Raw genomic sequence first — 20,345 nt, forward strand, 5'->3', positions numbered from 1 at the left:
CAATGAGACCCTCCCCCCCCCCCCTTCCCCCCCCCCCCGTCCTTTTCCAAGCCACCCTCCTTTTTGTCTTTTACTCTTTAAAGAACTTCCTGCTGCTTAGTCCCTTAGCAGAGTGATCCTTTAAATATGTTTTTTGTTTTGTTTTTTAGAGAGAGAGGAGGAGAGAGGGAGAGAGGGATGGAAACATCAATGACACATCAATCTGCTGCCTACTGCACACCCCCTACTGGGGATCAAGCCCACAATCAGGCATGTGCCCTGACCAGGAATTGAACTGGGGACCTCTTGGTTCATGAGTCGATGCTCAACCACTGAGCCACACCGGCTGGGCCAGAGCTGGAATTTTCCAGGCACTCTCACCTCTTAGGGCCTTAGATTCTTCACCTGCCTGCCCTGTTCTTACAGCAGGTACCTGAAGGGTGGGGGGTTGGCTTCTTTTACAAACATCATCTTCTCAGTTAGCCCAGCCTGGCCACCTCCTTACTGCTGTGGTCTCTCCCCTCCCCCACCCCCTTCCTCCACCTCTAATTTTCTTTCTCTCCATAATGCAAATCACATTTTAACAATGTGAATTACTATTTTTTGAGGTGATTGTTTCTCTCACTAGATTCTAGTGACTAGAACATAATTCCACAAGGACAAGGGTCTTTGTTTGTTCATTGGTCTCTGCCATCTACCTGCCTCACAGAAAGTAGAAGCCGTAATATTACCTGGAGGAATAAAGGAATGAGCAAGCACTCTCGAGGCAGCATAGTCAACATCCTAGCTACTGTCTCAGCTTCTCAGATAACCTCCGACCTCCCAGGGTTGCAAAAAGAAAAAGGGTTGAGGCTTAGATCAAAAGCCTTTCTCATTCACAATTCCGCTGAGATTTGGAAGCTGAATGACCTTGAGGCAGTAATGTGCTGGGAGCTGGAACTGCTTTTCTGTTGTATTTTTCTCATGTGGTATTACGTATAGACACCCATGCTCAAGGTGTACACCCTGCCATGTTCTGCCAGGCTGCTAAGAGACTAAGAAAATTGATATGAAGGTCACCTGAAAGTGAAAATCACATGCATATGATGGTGAGAGTGCTGCTGAGGATTTGGCAGCTAGAGGTCTCAACCTAGAAAATGCTTAACACTGAGTTTCAAGTCTAGTTTTCTTTGGAAAGGTGACTCGACCCAGCAAGCTTGCTTGCAGAAGTTATGAATGAACATGTTTGAGCAGGGGCTGGAGGCTGGAAGATTGTTCACATTCAAGGTCTAGGGGATCTTTCACTTGCCCCCTGTTCCAGAATCCTGCTGGTGAATGCTTGTTAGAGGTCCTTTACCAGGAAACATACGGGGGGGGGGGGGCAGACAGATGTCATAACAAAGGGTATTTTGGGCCAATTCATATTATTCTTTAACCAAAACAAACCCTTTCCAGTGCCCTCGGCAAGTCAATGGATTAGCCCTTTACTACTCTAAATATTAACTTTAGAGCCTGTTCATGGTTTTCCTAATCCTAAATTCACTTATTTGTGTGTGTTTGGGGATGTGAGTGAGTGTGTTAAATGATAGTATTTCCCCTCTGTGCGATATATGCAGCAGGGTGATTTTTTCTTCTCCCCACATATTAAGTGAGAACATGTGTCGAGTGTCTGGCACAGTATTCACTAATGAATGGAGGCTTTATGATCTGGCCAGCGTGGAAATCTGGCCCAAATCACAGTACCTAGGGAACCTCAGAGGTGTCTGGACAGTACAAACTGCTTTGTGGAAGTTGAAAAAGCAACACAGAAATAAGCCCTCCTAAAGCCCGTTTGTTTTCCCTTCCTACGTGGTTCAAGCGACCAAAGGAAGCACCTTGAAAGGGTGGGGACATGAGGCGCAGGTGTTCCAGCTCCTGTCACCACCCTGGGTGTGCTGTCTCTGGTCCACCATGGACTTCACACCATGGCGGCCAGTCCTGGTATGACAGTGTCTTTTGAATGTAGGAATATTCGAGAAACAGAAGATGAGCTGAGCTCTCTGCGCAAACTCCTCCTTAAAATGTTCTCTCCTTCCCCCTCAGCAGCTGCAGGGTAGTGGTAATGAAATACTAAATTCATTTTGAAATATCAAGAGGTGTCATCCTTCCTCAGTCCTTGGCTGGATAGGGATCTGGTTGGCTGGTCGCCGTGAATACAGGAAAACTTCACTCACACTAGCTGAGGTGCGTGGTTAGCATCAGTGGCTTACCCGTTTGAATTAAGGATTAAAAGAGAGACTGCTTTCCTTTAAAGTCCTCAGCTGAAGGGACAGAGGTCGTTACCAAGGATTTACCGAAAGAGACGTATTTCTTGATCAAATGGAATAAATACGTAATGCAGGCTTTGTGTTTATTTCGATGTGCTTAAAAAAGGTTTAATACTTGAAATATTTGTAATTTTGTTCAATGTACTGCACATGCTCATTCTTTATAAATTTTTTATTCTTACTATTATAAAGTTGTAGTTCAACTAACACAAGAGTTGGAGAACTTTTCTACTCATATGAAACTATTATAATTCCAGTTTTCCAAAGAGGGTGCCATGGATGGTTGACACACAGCCTATGGCTATCCTGATCAGGGACTATGACTCCCAAACATTTTTATTTATTCGAAATGTAAAATGTGACTTGCCTAAATTTGTCATTCTGCCATAGTGTAGTATGCCAAAAGAACTTGAACTTGTTCTCATTTGTGCAAGTGGAAAGGTCTTTTTGTGATTTCAAAAATGCCTTTATTGACTTTTTGAGGCTTTTTTTTTTAAATAATGTTTAAAATATTTTCTCACAAAAGATGGCTTGTAATCTAGCTATCTAAAATACACAGTTGTGGGATTTGCCTTTGCTCTGAGGTGCAATTATTCTACAATGGGCTAATTTTGAGATGTCTTCGGGTTTTGTAGGGATCTTAATTGATGGATACCGTTGTTTACTTTCAAGGTTACAAAAGTTAATTTCGCTAAGCATAGGAATTTAGGACAACATGTCTGTGTTAAACACCAACTGTTTTGCTCTATGCCTATTGTTTTGCAAAGAACGTGAAACATAATACTTATAATCACAAAACGGACAATTTTCAAGATTTTCCTTCACCTGTGTCTTGGGTGGGGTGACACACATCTTGCTGTGCTGGGGAGTGTCTCATGGTATTTTCTTCAGCAGCATTAACATCGTGTGTGTGCTTCTGTACTAAACTCTTTGTTCTGGAATAATGGAAAATAGGGCTTTCTTTGAAACGATCGGATATTCTGCTTCTCTTCTCAAACCTCGTTCCCTTCCATTTGCAGTTCCTACCACCGCAGCCAGCACCCCTGACGCCGTGGACAAGTACCTGGAGACGCCTGGAGATGAGAACGAACACGCCCACTTCCAGAAAGCCAAAGAGAGGCTGGAGGCCAAGCACCGAGAGAGGATGTCCCAGGTAATGTGACTCTTTTCGTGCTTCAGCCCTACAATTCTGGGAAATGTGGTCTGGCCTCTGCCTCAGAATCTCTACGGGGGCTCAGTGACCAATAAATATCTAGGGGTGGGTAGGAGTCTTTAATTTAATCCAGATTCTTAAAGATTTAAAGTCTTAATTTTCAATGTTTTCTATAAGGTATTGATTTGGAGGGGAGGGTTTTATCCTCCTGATCATTTCACCTAGTAAAGATCCAGGTATAGTAAGTATCATAGGATTATGTAAGCAGAAATTCAATATGTCTACTACATTCTCGATGGTTTTATTACTCTGTGTATATAGAGTACCTGTGACCATCAAGTTGTAAATTAAAATCCCTTAAAACGTTCTTTAGTTAGTGTTGAGGAATATTTTTGTATTAAATACCTGATGATTATATCATTGAACCAATCATTTCTTACAAAGCTCATTCATAAGACCATAAAAACTTAAAACTAAAGTGAAGCATAATAACCATTTCATCTAGTTCCATATATATATATTTTTAAGATTAACATAGGTTATTAGTAGACTATAGTAGATATGCCTTTTTATTTTCTGTCTTTTCCAATGATTTGATATCTGGGACCTAACTAACCCTGGGGAGTCTGCCCCTCCCAGGGTGACCCAATTCTTAGAGGTAGCAAATGACTGGCCTGCAGACACATCTTTCCCGTGCAAACCAGCCACTCAAAATCCAAACTAGTCCATCCTAAGTCCACTTAGCCATTTTACCCCGCCTCCCCCATTCCTTCCCTCCCAAACCACATAAAGGTTCTTACCCGTGTTTCCTCCTCGCTCTCTGCCTCCGGACCGACTCTGGTGCTTCCCCATGTGCCACATTGAAAACTGAGCAAGAAGCTATCTTGTCACTGGTAGTCGTCTCCTGATGTGTTGGCCTCACCATACCTGAGTCACAATAGAACCTACGTTGTAAAACATAGAGCTAGTAATGTATCTGGAAAGGCACAACACAATTCCTTTTTTTTTTTAAGAGAGTGACCACAATATCTGAACTACTTAGGATAATAACATTGGGGGTGGGGGTGGGGGTGGGGAGGAGGGTGCATAATCGCAATACTTGGGCTCTGGAATGCAATGCAGTTCTAGTTGGCCCTTAATGAAAACTCAAATGCAAGTGGAAATAGAAAGCTAGCTATACTGGAATAGTGATGTTTCATCTGAAGCCAGTTCTTTTGAAAAAATGGGATCTTTCTTTAGGACAGACACAAGTTGATAAGTAATCTCTGTTACAAAAGCAAGGATAACTACGCGTAAGTACTTAGAGCCGCCGAGCTGATGTCCCTTAAAGTTAAACTCTCTCACTTCTTGTTTATGAAGCTTCCAGGGGCTTTCCACTGCCCTCAAAAGTCACATCTGGGACAAAAGAAAAGAAAAATAACAAGAATAAATACTGAATGCTCAGCTTGGCATTTCCAGTGCCTATTCTCACACCCCAACCCCCTGCTCCCCAACTCCAGACTTCCTACTTTTTCTTCCGCCCCCAACTGCTGCCATCCTCATACAGGCAGCAGGAAACTGCTGTTGGCCTCTGCTCTGCACGCGCTCAGCTCATGTTGGCCTTCCCGTCGCTCTCTGCACTCACTTCCTCTGGAAATGCCCTTCTACTGCTCCTCACATTATAAGTCTCACCCATTCCTTACACCCCACATAATCCTCACAAAGGGACCAGCAGTCATTGCTCTTATTTTTTATTCAGCTCGACATATTTGATCCCCAATTTTTTAGTGATTATTTTATATACATATGTGTGTGTGTGTGTGTGTGTGTGTGATTAGTGATTATTTTATATACGTGTGTGTGTGTGTGTGTGTGTGTGTGTGTGTGTGTGTCTTATCTCTCCAGCTGGATTGTAAACTTTTAGTCCCTATAAGTTTATATCACCTTACTAGCCTCGTGTTTCTTTTCTTGACCTTACTTAGTCTTTTTTTTTCTAATACAAATCCTGAGTTATTTTCCCCAATGTATCTTGATCATTTTGAGCCTATTAAGAGAATTGATTTCAAATGCTCCCCAAGTTTTAGATATTATCAATCTCTCCCAGAATATGAACTTAATTTTGTTTCAGCACATCTATTTAACACATGACTTAGTTTGTCTACGTTTTAATAGATTTTCTTCATCTTTTAGCCATTAGCTATACCTGAGATAATGCGAGAGATGTTATCCTACAGCAGAGAATGCAGCCAGCCAGATCCAGCTGGTCATAGGAAAGTGATATGCCTGAGATCAACATTTATCTTTGTGATCTGTGCCACTGAATTCTGGAGACAGTTTGACTCTGAGCTTGCCTGCCTCTTAAATCTCTTGGTATTAGTTGTCATTTCTCTGCATGAAACTGCCAGTATTTGAAGATCCATAAATCCAGATGAAGCTAGTACTTTTCCCATGCAGTGGGAAATTGCTTCATAAGAAGATTGGCCACAGCCTCAAAGGCTGGATCCTGAACATTTCTTATTTTTTAAAAAGTAGTTCTTTAAATTAATTCTTATTGTAGTTTTTGTTGTTTTCTTACAGATACAGAGGATTTGGGTAATTTTGGTATTTCAGTTTTTTGTTGTGGTTTATGATAACTCTAAATTTGTAGATTTCTGTTGCCATATGTTATGAATAGAATCTATCAACTATAAAATGCTGAATGGCTTATAAGTTCTTTTATTACTTATGAATTTATCAGTGTCAATGTATCCTTAAAAAGAAGTTCTTTAAAATGAAAGTTGACCTTTCTCTAAATGTATTATTTTTAAGATAAGCATCATCATCTAGGAATGACCCTTCCTCATGTCACCAAATATAAATAAAATGAGCTCATCTGCTAGAATTGCCATTTTAGAACGTTGCCTGTAGGGCCACAGGGGACAAAAGCATGGTACTTAGAGCCACACAGATCTTGGTTTATATCCTTCCTTTTCCTTTTTTTCCTGCATAACCTTGAGTGGGTAACAACCTGTTTCGAAAATAAGGGTGGCCATGCCTAATCTCACAGGCTGTTGTGAGGAATCAATTAAATGACATAGATTTTGTAAAGCACTAAGTACTGGATCTGATATTTAGCAGGTCGGCAGTAATATTATAGTAGTAGACCTAGTGTGATGTTATAGGTGAATTGTTTTCTTTCCGAGGGTGTAGGATATAATTAAATTTATCTGAAAATCAAAATTTTATTTCTCTAGAAATGCTTATTTTCAATTTATTAGCTAAATAAATCTCCTTAATTATTTCATGATTTCTTTGCTCGAAATGAAAGTTCTGAATATACAAGGTGAGATTGTGCAATTTAATTTGGGAAATAAGTTTCTCACCTTCCAGTGAAACATTTGACTTCTCTCTCTAACTAATTTTGAGATTCCTGCCTGAAGAATTCATGGTAGAGTACCGCCACTGAGAACATTCTTGAAGCAGGAAATTGAAATATTTGCAATGAAAGGCTTATCTCATCCATAAAAGCAAAAGTAGTCTTCCCTAGCCCCTCCCCGCAGGTGCCCTTCATTAATTCTTGGAGACACCAAAGCATCTGGGACAATATGTTTCTGTTCTTCCGTGTTCTGTTCTTTTTCATAGCAATGGATCATTTTCCCCAATTTTGCTGCGAACTCTTTAGGTCATTTTTAATGTGCTTGTCAAGTGTAGTATAGCATACATCCCATTCTATTCTGTCCATAATTTCATGAAAACAACATGGGGACACTTGTCTTGTATCTTATTCAACAAATCAATGCTAATACACAATAAGTATCTAATTAAAAACTCACTTGGTGACTTGATGTGGTGTTACCTCATAGTTATTTATTCCAAACCTCCCCGTTTTTTGTGATCATGAAGGTCATCGGAAAAATCAATTCCTTAGGGATAAATACCTATAAATAAAGAAATCAAGTTGTCTCCTGGTTTGGAAGTCCACAGAGTTTGCCAGTAAACATCTGTTAACAAACCAGAATTTTGCTTTCTTGAACTTTCTATTCTTCATTTTACTTAGCTCAGTTAGGAGTTGCACTTTAAAACAAAACAAAACAAAAACCCAAAACACCACGCCAATGGACAGCAAGTAGTTCACTTGAAAAGGAAAAGGCAGCCGTAGGTGGTAAGAATATCAACCTGTTTTCTTCCAACAATTTGCACAGCTGCAGACTTGTGCTGCATTCAGATCAGTGAGTGAACTTGTCTCGGGGAAATCCTAGGTGAACATCAAGGATGAGAGGAGACTTTGTTTTTCTACAAAACAGATGAGCCTGGTCATTAAATTAGCATTACTTGCCAAGAATACTCTTTGCTGCATTCAGAGCATTATAATGTGTACTTCTGAGAATTTCTAGAGGGATCTAGGGCTGTTTATAGTGTGGGTTGGCAAGCAAAGGGCCCTAATTACCCTGGGTTGGATCTCGGGGTTTCTGTCTTTTTCTCCCTCCAGTATGTACTACGTTTTTGGTGCTGTGTTCACAGTATGTCTATACAGCATAAAATGTTATATGTGCTTCCCCACACACACACATCTACTGTTTGAAATTTTGTAACTTGCTTTCCCAAAAGACTAAAACCAATGTGTTCAATTTAATGTTAGAAAGCATTGTTCAGAAAATAGATGCCTTTTATGAATTGTCGACATTTGTACACATCAAGTAAAATGACCTTCAGCATTTTCTCGGGAAAAGAAAAAAAAAGACCACCTTTGTTTCAAAGGGCCATATTGCTGCAATAAATTTGAATATTTACGATCATTGTACTAACAGGATAGATTTACATCTTAGTGGGAGGTCAAATATTACTGAGGTAAAACTGGAATGTAGTAATTATGTACAATGTCAAATATAGGAGAAAAACATAATCTATCTCATTAAATCTGTCTTTGACAAAAGAACTGACTTTAAATTTAAATGTTTCCTTATTTTGTAGGTCATGAGAGAATGGGAAGAGGCAGAACATCAAGCAAAGAACTTGCCTAAAGCTGATAAGAAAGCAGTTATCCAGGTAAAACCTGAGCCCATTCTCATAAGAGGTGCATGCCAGCAACCCCCTCCCCCATTCATGTTTCCTGTCGTCTGCTGGAACCTCATTGGTGATTGTTCATATTCTCATCAACTTGGATTACTGCTCATCATTGTCTAGTAATTGAGTTGCTTAAACTCTGTCTTATATTTGCTCCCAATTAGCTCAAGTTATAATTCATTTCCATAAAACTCACATTGTTATTTGCGGTCTACTTTTTAATCAATAATATATCTTTTTGGTTGCCATAATCTTCTGCTGCTTCTTCCCCTGGCAAAAAAATATATATATATGTAATTAGAATTTTTAACTATAGCCCCTCTCAAAATTACCTTAAGTAAATGAGAGATTATCATGGTCATTTCCTTAAATTAAAATACTCTGACTAAGAGAGGAATATTTTTTTGATATGCAATGTAATGTAGAGTTTCAAGAATACATAAACTTATCCTACATTTTCATTAGTCAAATCAGTCTTCAGGGGCCACATAAAATAATGAATTATAATGAGAAGTGTAAGTTGGGAATGATTATGAAATTTTTGAATGAAGTGAAATTTGATGTCCGTTTAAACAAATTTCAAACTTGCTGCCCCATGCAACTCGTTCAGTTCCCGATTGACATGTGCATGTGTTTGGACGGCAGCATTTCCAGGAGAAGGTGGAGTCTCTGGAGCAGGAAGCCGCCAACGAGAGGCAGCAGTTGGTGGAGACGCACATGGCCAGAGTGGAAGCCATGCTCAACGACCGCCGCCGCCTGGCCCTGGAGAACTACATCACCGCGCTGCAGGCCGTCCCCCCTCGGGTAGGTCCCCCTCCCAGCAGGCAGAGGGCCCCCGGGTCTGGACACCCAAGGCTGCGAGAAAGAGGTCTGGAGAAATGCCATGAGCACCACTGGTTAGAGGTTTGACCTGAGTTCATTCATTCCATTTTGAAGGTTAAAGGGTCACAGGGCAGCTGCCTCCGCAGGGCTGTCAGCACCGCAGACACGTTTTCCCACAGAGGAGGCAGGCAGGCCTCCCAGGGGCTCAGAGTGCAAGGCCTGGCTTGAGTTGACATCCCAGGGATGGTGACCTCTCATGGTAGAGATGCAATCCGAGGCAGGCAGGCCTCCCAGGGATGGTGACCTCTCATGGTAGAGATGCAATCGGGGAACCAGAAACCTAGCCCAGCCCCTCATCAGATGTGATGTCACTGAGGTCAAGAAAAGTTGAGATCTGGCTGAGTTATAAGATTTTTAGCGGAAGAAAAGAAACCAGAACTAGAATTTCCTGCTCAGCGCAGCGCCCATATTCCCTAGTCCATCATGAGGTCAGCAGCAAGGAGCCTTATGTGTGGTTTTCAGTGATAGATGCCCATAGAGCAGCCGTGGGCAAACTACGGCCCTCGGGCCGGATTCGGCCCGTTTGAAATGAATAAAACTAAAAAAAAAAAAAAAAGACCGTACCCTTTTATATAATGATGTTTACTTTGAATTTATATTAGTTCACACAAACACTCCATCCATGCTTTTGTTCCGGCCCTCCGGTCCAGTTTAAGAACCCATTGTGGCCCTCGAGTCAAAAAGTTTGCCCACCCCTGCCATAGAGGCTTACCAAGCGATGCAAGTATAGATTTCCTCGCTGAAGGTTTGTGGGAGAGGTTACTCCGGGCGTAGGAATATTCTGAACATGAGTGTGTGTACACTAGGTCTACCCATACTACCCATGAGTAAGTGAAGGATGCTGAAATCTCCAACTGGAACTGTGGGTTGGTCTGTTTTCCATGAGATGCTGTCAGGTTCTGCTTTGTGTATTTTGGGCTCTGTTTTTAGGTACATAAACATGCAGGGTTGGGTGCTCTTTCACCCCATTATTATTATCAAACACCTTCTTTATGCCTAGTACTATGTTTTGCTCTGAAATGACTATGTCTGGTATTAATTGAGCTACACCAGCTTTGTTTTGATTAATGTTATCACCGTGTATCCTTCTTTCAGCCTTGTACTTTGATTCACCTCTTTATCTTTACATTTGAAGTGCATTTCTTATAGGCAACATATAATTGGGTCTTGCCTTTTAATTGGGAAGACCGTTTAATGAAATTATAGGTACGGTTATGCCTAAATCTGTCAACTGGCTGTTTTTTATTTATCCTATCTGTTCTTTGTTTCCTATTTTTTTTCTTTTTTGCCACCTTTTGGACTAATTGAATATTTTTTTATAATTCTATTTTATGCCCTTGGTGGCCTTTTTAGCTATAACTATTTTGTTATTTTAGTGTTTGCTGTAGGGTCTGTAGAAAATATTTTGAACTTTTCACAGTGATACATCACTTCATGTATATTACAAGAACCTTACAATAGAGTACTTCCATTCCCCATTTCCTATCTTTGAGCTGTTGTCATCACCCTTTTTTCATATTATTATTTTTCTTTAAATAGTCAGTTATTTTTTAAAGAGTTTTAAATAAGAAGAAAAGTATTTATATAGGTATTTATCTATATATTTCTGGTGCTCTTCATTCTTACGTAGATCCATATGGAATCATTTTCCTTCTACCTGAATGACGTCCTTTAAAATTTCTTTTAATTCATGTAGATTGGTGAAGAATTCTTTTGCTTGAGTTGTCTAAAAAGTATATTTATTTCACCTTTATTTTTAAAGACATTTTTACCAGGGATAGAATTCTAGGATGGAGTTTGTTTGTTTTTTTAAATACCTTAATGATGATGCTCCAGTGTTACTTGTGTTATTTCCAAAGAATACTGATGTTATCCTTTTTTTTTTTTTGTCTCTGTATATAAGTTTTTGTCTTGCTACTTTTAAGATTTTTCTTTATAATAGCTTTGAGCAATTTGATTATGATGTGCCATAGTTAATTTTAATCTGCCATTAATCCCATCTGGCTATTTTTCTTCCTAAACATGGCAGTTTTCATATCTAGAAGTTTAATCTGTGTTTTTGTTTCTTTGTTTTTTTATATCTTCGATATCTTAACTTTTTCAACCTATAGGATACATTATAGTAACTCTTTTAATAACCTTGGTTGCTACTTCTAACATCTGTGTCAGCTTTGGGTTATTTCTGATTAATTTTTCTTTTTCTATGTGATATATTTCTGCATTATTTCATGCCCAATAATTTTTTATTGGTTCTCAGACATTGTGAATTCTACCTTGTTGAGTGGTGGACATTTTTGTATATCTGAAAATCCTTCTGAGTAATCTACCATGTTGAGTTTTCCCACCTGGATAGTTCAAACAGGTATTATTCCTAACCCTGTGTGAACATCAGGCACTGTTAGCTCTAATCCTTTTGGATGATTTTTGTTCTGTGGCCTCAATTAGTTTCTTTACATGCATGTACTAATCATTAGCCAACTACATTCTCAAGGGGCATCATCTGCAAATCTCTGGCTTCTCTCTGAGCGACCCCCTCCTCTCCAATATTCCCTCCTATGACTACAAGCCGCCTTTGCCTCTCTAGACTCTCACTCCATGTCTTCAACTCTGAGAGTCTGTTAGGCTCTGCTGGGTTCCCAGGCCCAGTATCACAGCCCGGAAACTCAAGGCAGTAAACTTAGGCATTTGTGGAGCTCACCTCATTTGTTTCCCATTTCTCAGTGTTCACTGTTCTTCATCTGACATTTAATATGTTGTAGAAACATAATTCTAATTTTTGTTTCCATTTTTTGGGTGTTATAGGTGGCAGGTTAATCTGTTTCCCATTACTTGATCTTGGCCGGAAGTGGCAGTCTATGTATGTGTACATTATGTAACTAAACCAAAAAGCCACCGACTTGCCCCAGTTCTTGTCATCATTTTGGTTTTTCTCTCTGTAGTAAAGCTACAGCAGAGGAAGCTTTGAGGAGCCAGAAAGAGCTCCTGGTGCTCTTCCAGAAAGCAAGATAGTATTGATCCTGTTCTACTGATCATGTCACTGAGATTGAGTGGCTGGTCCAGGGTGACACCACTAGCAGTGGACAGGGTGGAGCTGTGAATCACAGTTGACCACTGTAGTGCTTTCTTCCTAGGCCATGCTTTCTCGCTGAACAAAAAGCTTTTGAAAAAGAATATTCACATTAGCATTTTTATTTTCTATGCAGAAAAAAAAAAGAAGAAACAATCTCTGTCCCAACTGTCTCTGTAAAATTGTTTGTTTCTTTGGAGAAAAAAGTTCTGTGGTTACTCTCTTTTTCTAGGGGACTCAGTTTGGGAGGTGGGACCATCGGGATCCTTTGCCAGAGCAGGACAGGGTGGTGGGTGTTGAGACTAGAACATTAATAGCTGCCATTTAGCAAAGCATTCCAGCTGGAAGTCCCATCTTTGAAGTAAGATCTTTGCTAAATGGTCGTTGATAGAGCTAAAAATAAGATGAGGACTGAATGGAGTCTTTCACGCGTGCACACTTCAAATCTTTGGGTTCAGCCCATCGGCCATCACAGGAAGGACACAGACAAGAAGAATGTTTGCCAAAGCTTCTGTGCTAGCAAAGGGGATGTTTTCACTTTGGTCAGAATCGTGCTTGTTCTGGGCCTGGTGATCACCTCACATCGAATTAGACGGCATTTTATTTGAAGTTAAAAACTGGATTAAGAAGAACTGTTTTACTGTCTTAAAAAATCATATTCTTGTTGCTTGATGTAGGGATTCCTGTTGAGTTTTTACCTGGAAATGCATAAAGTTCTCCCATGTATATACTACCAACTGGCGCCAGGTAGTCACAGGCCTGCAGTCGTGGCATTACCTGACATTTTTGTGTTACCGTCTTTATCTGAATGTTCTGTTTAAATTCTAACATACTACTTACTGGATAAAGCACTTAGCTCTGCACTTTGAAAAATGCGAGAAAAGTCTAAATCCCTTCGTGAGGACTTTTATTTATTGCTGTTGAAAGACATAAATCAAAAGCTTGCCGGTTATTACCTGAGAGAGGTCACATCTTGCATTGGAGCCAGAAATAGCTATTTCTGAGATCTCCCTCGTGTGTCTGGAAGATATGAAATACTCAGTAAAAGTTGAATTACACACACACCACACACGTCCACACACTCCTCTATCACTTCCTTGCACTCTCACACTCTCTCCCTCCCTACCTTCCTGCTGGTCGCCATTTTTTCTTCCTCCAAAGTTCCTTTCTAATAAATTACAGATCTACCGACTGATACACTGAAAGGCCAATCCAAAAGTACATGTTTGAATCATCTTTAGAATTTATATGTATATATTTCAAATATTATAATAGTTAAACACAGTTTTATTTTCCCAGGAATAGAAGTATAGTGCAGGTGGGTCTTTCCACTTAGAATAAACCCTTCGTGTGTAGAGGGTTAGTGATTCTTCTAAGGACCAGGCCCTCCAAGTTACTCACTTTAATAAAAGTTTCATGGACAATCAAAAAGTTGGGCTTTTTTTTCCCCCGAAAAGTTAAATTCCCCCAAAAGGTGCATCACACATAGTTCAATTTTGAAGGTCTTAAAGCTGCCAAACCTAAGTACTACTTAAATCTAAATTATCATTATTTGACAACCAATCCTGCTCTTCTGGTCTCTTACTTCATCACAGGTCATATTCAGCACGTATGGCCTCATGAGATATGAGCTAAACACTATCTGAGCCTTCCTTCTTGTAACTGTCAGAGTTCTACTTCATAGAATGAGCGAAGATGATATTGCCTGCCTAGTCAACATTCTCCGAGATCTGAAGAGAAATTAGAATTAAATGGGATCCTGTACAGTGAAACTAAAGGCCGGACAGGAACCTCTATTTAAAATCAACTTCCCGTTGTAGCCTTAGGTCTGCAAAAACTTAGGGGCTCCTTATTAGTAAGAATGGAAATGTGTTAAAGATGAGAGGTGAATAATCAAATCTTTCTTTGTAATTCTTAGATTTTTTGAGTCTTTACAGATACTTTGTGTAAATCTTCTGTTAGACAACATCCTAATTAATATTCTTACTTTAATGAATTTTAAGCATTTTCTATGTGGCAGTAATAACTTGGAAATATTTTTGTGTATTCCTGTCCGTTGGTCTGTGTATCTGTCTGCCCGTAGTGTTGTTTTGTCTTTTCCCAGGTTCTCATGATTGCAGCCATGTTGGCCATACTAAAATTAATTTCATGCTTATAACTGATGCTTCACATTCAAACTCTCATTATTTAATGGAGAAAAAATTTTGGCAGCGTCTTTAGCACCCTTTTCTTTCTCATTTCTGATTAGTTCATCCAAATGTTAAATTTCCCTGAGATTCCTGAAAAACTTCTTTATAGAATTCTTTGGTAGAACATTCATGTCATGATTTGTAAGACTTACTAACCATTTAAGGAGCATGCTTTTGACCTTATGTTGAGGTTTTGTTTAACATTATTTGATTAATTCTAACAACAGGGCAATAAATGTTGAATAAGAAACAATCACTGAAGAAAAGAAAGGATAGCTATTAATGGGTGTGTTGTGACAGGAAAATTAGTGAATGCCTAGGGAGGTTCCAGCTAAATCAGTCTTTAGCCAACATGATTGTTGGTGTAAATATTAAGTTTTGTAAAGCAAAAGTGAAATTTAGGTGCTTATCACTCTGTCGCAAAAGAAAAAAAAATGAAGCATTTATAGAATATATGTAGATACTATATATCTCCAGGGTAAATAGGATACATCTACTCCTCAATATAATGGATGGTAAGTAAGTTAAAAATTATTTGCTGAGTTCTTAACATATGAAGGCCCTGAGAGAGATGAATACTAAGATGTTTAAGACATTCCACCCTCACATTTTTAATATTTTCAAAATTTTGTAAAGCTGATCAGAATATACTTAAAGGACTGCTGGGTTGGAAATCATCTTTGAGAAATGTAAATAATTATACTATGCCTGATGTTAACGATTTATTCAGCATTCATTTATTTAAGTTGAGACTTGTAGAAACTGATGAGCAACCAGGGGACTCATTAACTCGAGAGCATTTAAGGACAGACCAGTAACAAACAGGGGATGGAAAGGAAGAACAGGGGAACTGGTGTTTATTGAACCGAATCCTACAAACTAAGCTGAGCGGTTTGCATGCCATTTCGGTAATGCGTCTCGGTCTTACCGCCTTACCTTGCTTGAGTCTTTACCAAGTTTAATAGACAGATCTTGCTAAAGACCAGCCGGGCGTTTGTAACCAGAGACAATAGTGGGTTCTGTTTTTAATTGAATTAAGTTAAAAAGAAAATACAGCAGTATGTAAGACAGGCATTCGCTTGAAAGCTGTCCTGAGCCTCTGAGACCCTATTCATCACCCGGATTACCTCCAGAGCAGAGCCCTACAGACTCACTGCCTGCAAAGTCGAAATAGCTCTTCATCAGATGCTGTCAAAACATATAGCACCGGGACATCATGTTTTGTTCCAGCGAAGGGTTCATGCATATACTTACAGGTTAATCTCTATTTTCATTCCATCTTTGACATGAAAACTCATTATGAAAACATAAATATTTTGGGGGTTTTTTAGACAAATGCACGACACATTGTTGTTGTTTTTTTAATTGATTTCAGAGAGGAAGAGAGATAGAAACATGCACGGCACATTGTTGTTGTTTTTTTAAATTGATTTCAGAGAGGGAGAGAGATAGAAATATCAGTGATGAGAATCACTGATCATCTGCCTCCTGCATGCCCCCTACTGGGGATCGAGCCTGTAACCCGGGCATGTGCCCTGACCGGGAATCCAACTGCAACCTCCTAGTCCATAGGTGGACGCTCAACCACTGAGCCACACCGGCCAGGCCATGGCCCATTACTTAATGATCCAGTGTTTACTTAGCTATCCAGCATTACAGATACCCATCCTCTAGAACAGATAGCAACCAGGGACATTCTCCCTTGAAACTTGTACGCTGCACAGGAATTATGCCTGGGTTTCCAAGTTCACTCATTTTGTCAAGTTCAGTTTAAAGGTCCCAGGTAATGTTTGGGTTTTTCTAAGCTTTATCTTGAGGGGGTTTTTTATATTAAGATTTTTAGTATGTCAAGGGTACTGTAGTTAAGTAGAGTACGTGGAGAGGGTGAAATTAAAAATACACATGTGAATATCTTTGAAAATGGTAACCAGTGAGAGGGGGTATACAGCAAAAATGCCAAAATCCAAGTTATGCATATGTAAAACAAAAGCATCTTAGTGCAACTCTCTCTGAAGAAATCAAGAATATGTCACAATTGGCATTTGTCAGATGCCATTCGACAACTCTTCGCAAAGGTCCGTGGTGCCTTAAAACATCTTTTGTTTACAATCTCTGTGGGCTTTGCCGTCTGGGTCACATTAATAATCCTGTGCCTCGCTCAGAGCTCTAGCAGGCTTCACTGGCTACATGAGAATTGAAGACATAAGTCCGAACGCTTTCTGGCACCGCTTTGCTCTCACGTCAGCTGCTGTAAGCTCTAGATCCAGTGTGTGCTCAAGTTGGTCCAAAAGCACAAATCCCAGGGTTTGGGCAGTTCTAAATTTCAGTTCTTAAAGCTGTCTTCAGTCCTTTATAGCTGTGGTCTCTGTAGCTGAAGAAAAAACTATTACCTCTTCGCTCGATACTCTGACACCAAATGTGTGGGGGTTTTTTTTTCTCTCTCCCTCACATTAAATGATTGTGCTACTACTCGGAGTTAGCATAGACCCCACAGGTTTAGGGCTCAGCCCCACACGACTGCCCCCCCCCATTTTGGAAGTCCCAGGTCATCACCTCTGATCTAAAAGCTATAAATCAGGGTTCCCACCCCCCCTCCTTGAATTTGATCATTTACTAGAACAACTCACAGAACTCAGATGACTGCTCCCCTTAACTGTACGTGATTCCTTATAAAGGCTGGAACTCAGGAACAGCCAGATGGAGGAGATGCATGGGCAAGGTGGGTGGGAAGGGGTGCAAAGCTTGCATTCCCCCTCTGAGCACATCATCCACCCTGCACCCCCGCGGATTCACCAACACATACACGTTGGGTGGGAAGGGGCACGGAGCTTGCATTCCCCCTCTGAGCACATCATCTACCCTGCACCCCCGCGGATTCACCAACACATACACGTTTTATAACAAAACATGCTCCTGTCACTCAGGAAATGACAGTTTGGGGAACTCTATGTCAAGTTCTGGGGGCAGAGACCAAATATGTATTTCCTATTATGTCACAGTAGCCAAAATAAATTAAGTCTAAGAACTAGCAAAATATTCAGGGGCGGGAGGGGGGGGATAATTATGCAACCTACCAGCTTTGACCAAAGGTCACTGATTGGTGAGTGACAAGATAAGACCCACCCTTCTGCCCTGACTGGTTTGGCTCAGTGGATAGAGTGGCAGCCTGTAGACTGAAGCAGCGGTTCTCAACCTGTGGGTCGAGACCCCTTTGGCGGTCGAACGACCCTTTCACAGGGGTCGCCTAAGACCATCCTGCATATCAGATATTTACATTACGATTCATAACAGTAGCAACATTACAGTTATGAAGTAGCAACGACAATAATTTTATGGTTGGGTCACAACATGAGGAACTGTATTTAAAGGGCCAGAAGGTTGAGAACCACTGGACTGAAGGTCCCGGATTTGATTCTGCTCAAGGGTATGCATCTTGGTTGCAGGCTCAATTCCTATAGGGGGAGTGCAGGAGGCAGCTGATCGATGATTCTCTCTCGTTGATGTTTCTCTCTATCCTCTCCCTTTCTCTCTCTTAAGAAAAAAAAAACAATTAAGAGAAAGAAGAACCACCCTTCTCTTCTACCTTTTATAGTAGACTAGAAACACCTGTCTTTAATTGCCAGGTTTGCCATCTACTAGTATAACCTGTAACTTGGAATAAGTGACTTAATTAAAAGAATTCTCCCTCCTCCATCTGCAAATCGGGGTTCGCTCCTACCCTTTTACAGTTAACATTGTTCCAGCTTCTGGTAGACATAATCAGAAAAGCAAAAGGATTAATTGAAGGTTGAGATGAAACTGTAAAGTAGAAAAATATCGTCCTCCCTAGGAAGAGAAAGGATAGACTATATTGTTAGGATAGGATACATGGAGGCTTTAGTGCCGCGTTCCCATGAGGAAGTCATCTGCCTGCCTCCATGGGGACCAGGGGAGGGATGGGAGATGGCCTTCGATTTGCCTGGGTGCTGCCATGTTCTGTCACAGCCTAAAGCCAGAGCCAAAAGTAATCTGGATGTGCCAGGAGGGATGGAGCTAATGCCGCCATATTCTCACACCTCAAGAAACTGATGGACAAGAATCTACTGTCCATCAGAATCTACTGTCATTTCCTGCATTGCTCTCTTGAGACCTCTGTATTCAACTTGTCATAGAATTGTGTTTTGCCTTCTTATACTCATTTTAATAACGACTAAAATTATTTCCGTGCTCTTCTGGGGGATGTCGGTGAATTTCGCAAGGGACTTTAAAAATTTAGCTCAACTCCTAGGTTTAAAGATCAGCACGGGTGTAGTGCAAAGGTCCCCATGGACATCTCCCTGAATGCTCGGGTCATTTTTTGTTTTGTCTTGGGGGGGCTATTTTGTTTTTAGGGGGTGCTACTTTGCTTTGTTTTCAGAATTTTGTCCTGCAATAGTGAGGGTCCGTGTGAAATGCTGAAAACCAAGAGCCCATCACGAGCACAGAGAGACTCAACTCCCTTCGGTGTGTTTTTTCCCTCGGCACACAAAGCTTTTGTACCTTCTATCCATATGCTCTAGAAATCCAAGGTGTAGAGCTGTGAAAATCATGGGCCCGAACCTGCTTTGAAAACAGGAGAGAATTGCTTTTTCGTGGCAGGTGATTCACTCCCCCGTCCCAGGGTTGGGAACCTCTAGGGTGCAATTCAGTGCCTCAGGAGAGGGCTTTCTGATTAACTCCCTTGCGACATGGAAAGGCTAGGGTGCTCCCCACACAGTGACTCATGGACTTCCTCCGCCGTGGCAGGATTGCACCCGGGGCTTTGAAAGGCTCTTGACAGATCATGTCTTCCCGTTCAGAAGTGGCTTAAGGCACAAGTTTCTTCTGATAAGATGCCAGATTCCTGGATCAAGCATGAAACCACAGAGGGGGGCAATGGAGCTGAATAGTCCTCTTCTGATATCCCGCCCACGTGAACCGCAGAATGAAAGTCTACACATTCCGTCGTGATTGGCGTTGGGTCGGTCAAATGTGCATGCTTAATGCCAAGTCCAGGGAGAACAGATTCATGAAATTGCATTAGAAAACTAAGTGAAAAAGGCAGTATATCTTAAAAGTGGGGAAAATATATTTTTTTTTAAAGAAATTGATCTCTCATAGGGAAAGGCCATGAAATTTCCTTCAAAATCACCTACATGAACCTGATAGCAAAACGCAAGCTGTAAGGAGATGAGCTATTGACATTGAAATTAGTGAAATGCATCTTCCTGTTGACACTAGTGTGAAGTGCTACGGAGGCTGTTAAGTCTTTTCTGGGGAAATACTGTGCCAGGAACTGTACCAGCAGCCAGAGATGGGTTATATCATTTTTCCCAAATAGGAAAATGGTCCATGTGCCAAAATGTAAATCTTCAGGTTAAGTCTATTTTCAGGTTAACTCTAACCCATTTTAGTATTGCCTCCTCTTAGTCCTCTAAGAAATTCCTTCCTGATGGATTTTTCAAAGGCAGTGTGATTGTGAAGGAAATTTAGTGCAAACTGCAAAGTGTCACATCAGATGCGAATAGATACTTGGTAATTATGTATAAACATCGTTCAGAAACACTAGTGACAGTAAATATGATTGGATGTAATGAGTCCCCTAAGGCAGATTTTCTTTTTATCTCTGTTTTTTTGCTATGAATTTTAATAATAATATTAGCCATTTAATGCCAATAAAACCAGATTTTAGTGTTAATACATAGAATGTTTAAGTGTGAAATAAGGAAAATTTAGCGGAAAAAATATGACTAATTATAGAAGATTTCATG

The 20,345-nt window shown here is 40.4% G+C and overlaps 1 protein-coding gene across 6 annotated transcripts in view; it reads left to right on the forward strand.

Moving 5' to 3' along the window:
* APP (amyloid beta (A4) precursor protein) overlaps positions 1-20,345 on the forward strand; it is a 164,169-nt gene that overhangs the window by 81,926 nt on the left and 61,898 nt on the right. For all 6 annotated transcript variants that reach the window (XM_005861200.2, XM_005861201.2, XM_005861202.2 and 3 more), the window contains 3 exons: positions 3,284-3,417; positions 8,347-8,421; positions 9,085-9,243. In XM_005861200.2, the coding sequence (XP_005861262.2) occupies positions 3,284-3,417; positions 8,347-8,421; positions 9,085-9,243 (368 nt within the window). The remainder of the gene's footprint in view (positions 1-3,283; positions 3,418-8,346; positions 8,422-9,084; positions 9,244-20,345) is intronic.

The sequence above is a fragment of the Myotis brandtii genome, unplaced genomic scaffold, assembly GCF_000412655.1.
Source record: "Myotis brandtii unplaced genomic scaffold, ASM41265v1 scaffold146, whole genome shotgun sequence".
NCBI lineage: Eukaryota > Metazoa > Chordata > Mammalia > Chiroptera > Vespertilionidae > Myotis > Myotis brandtii.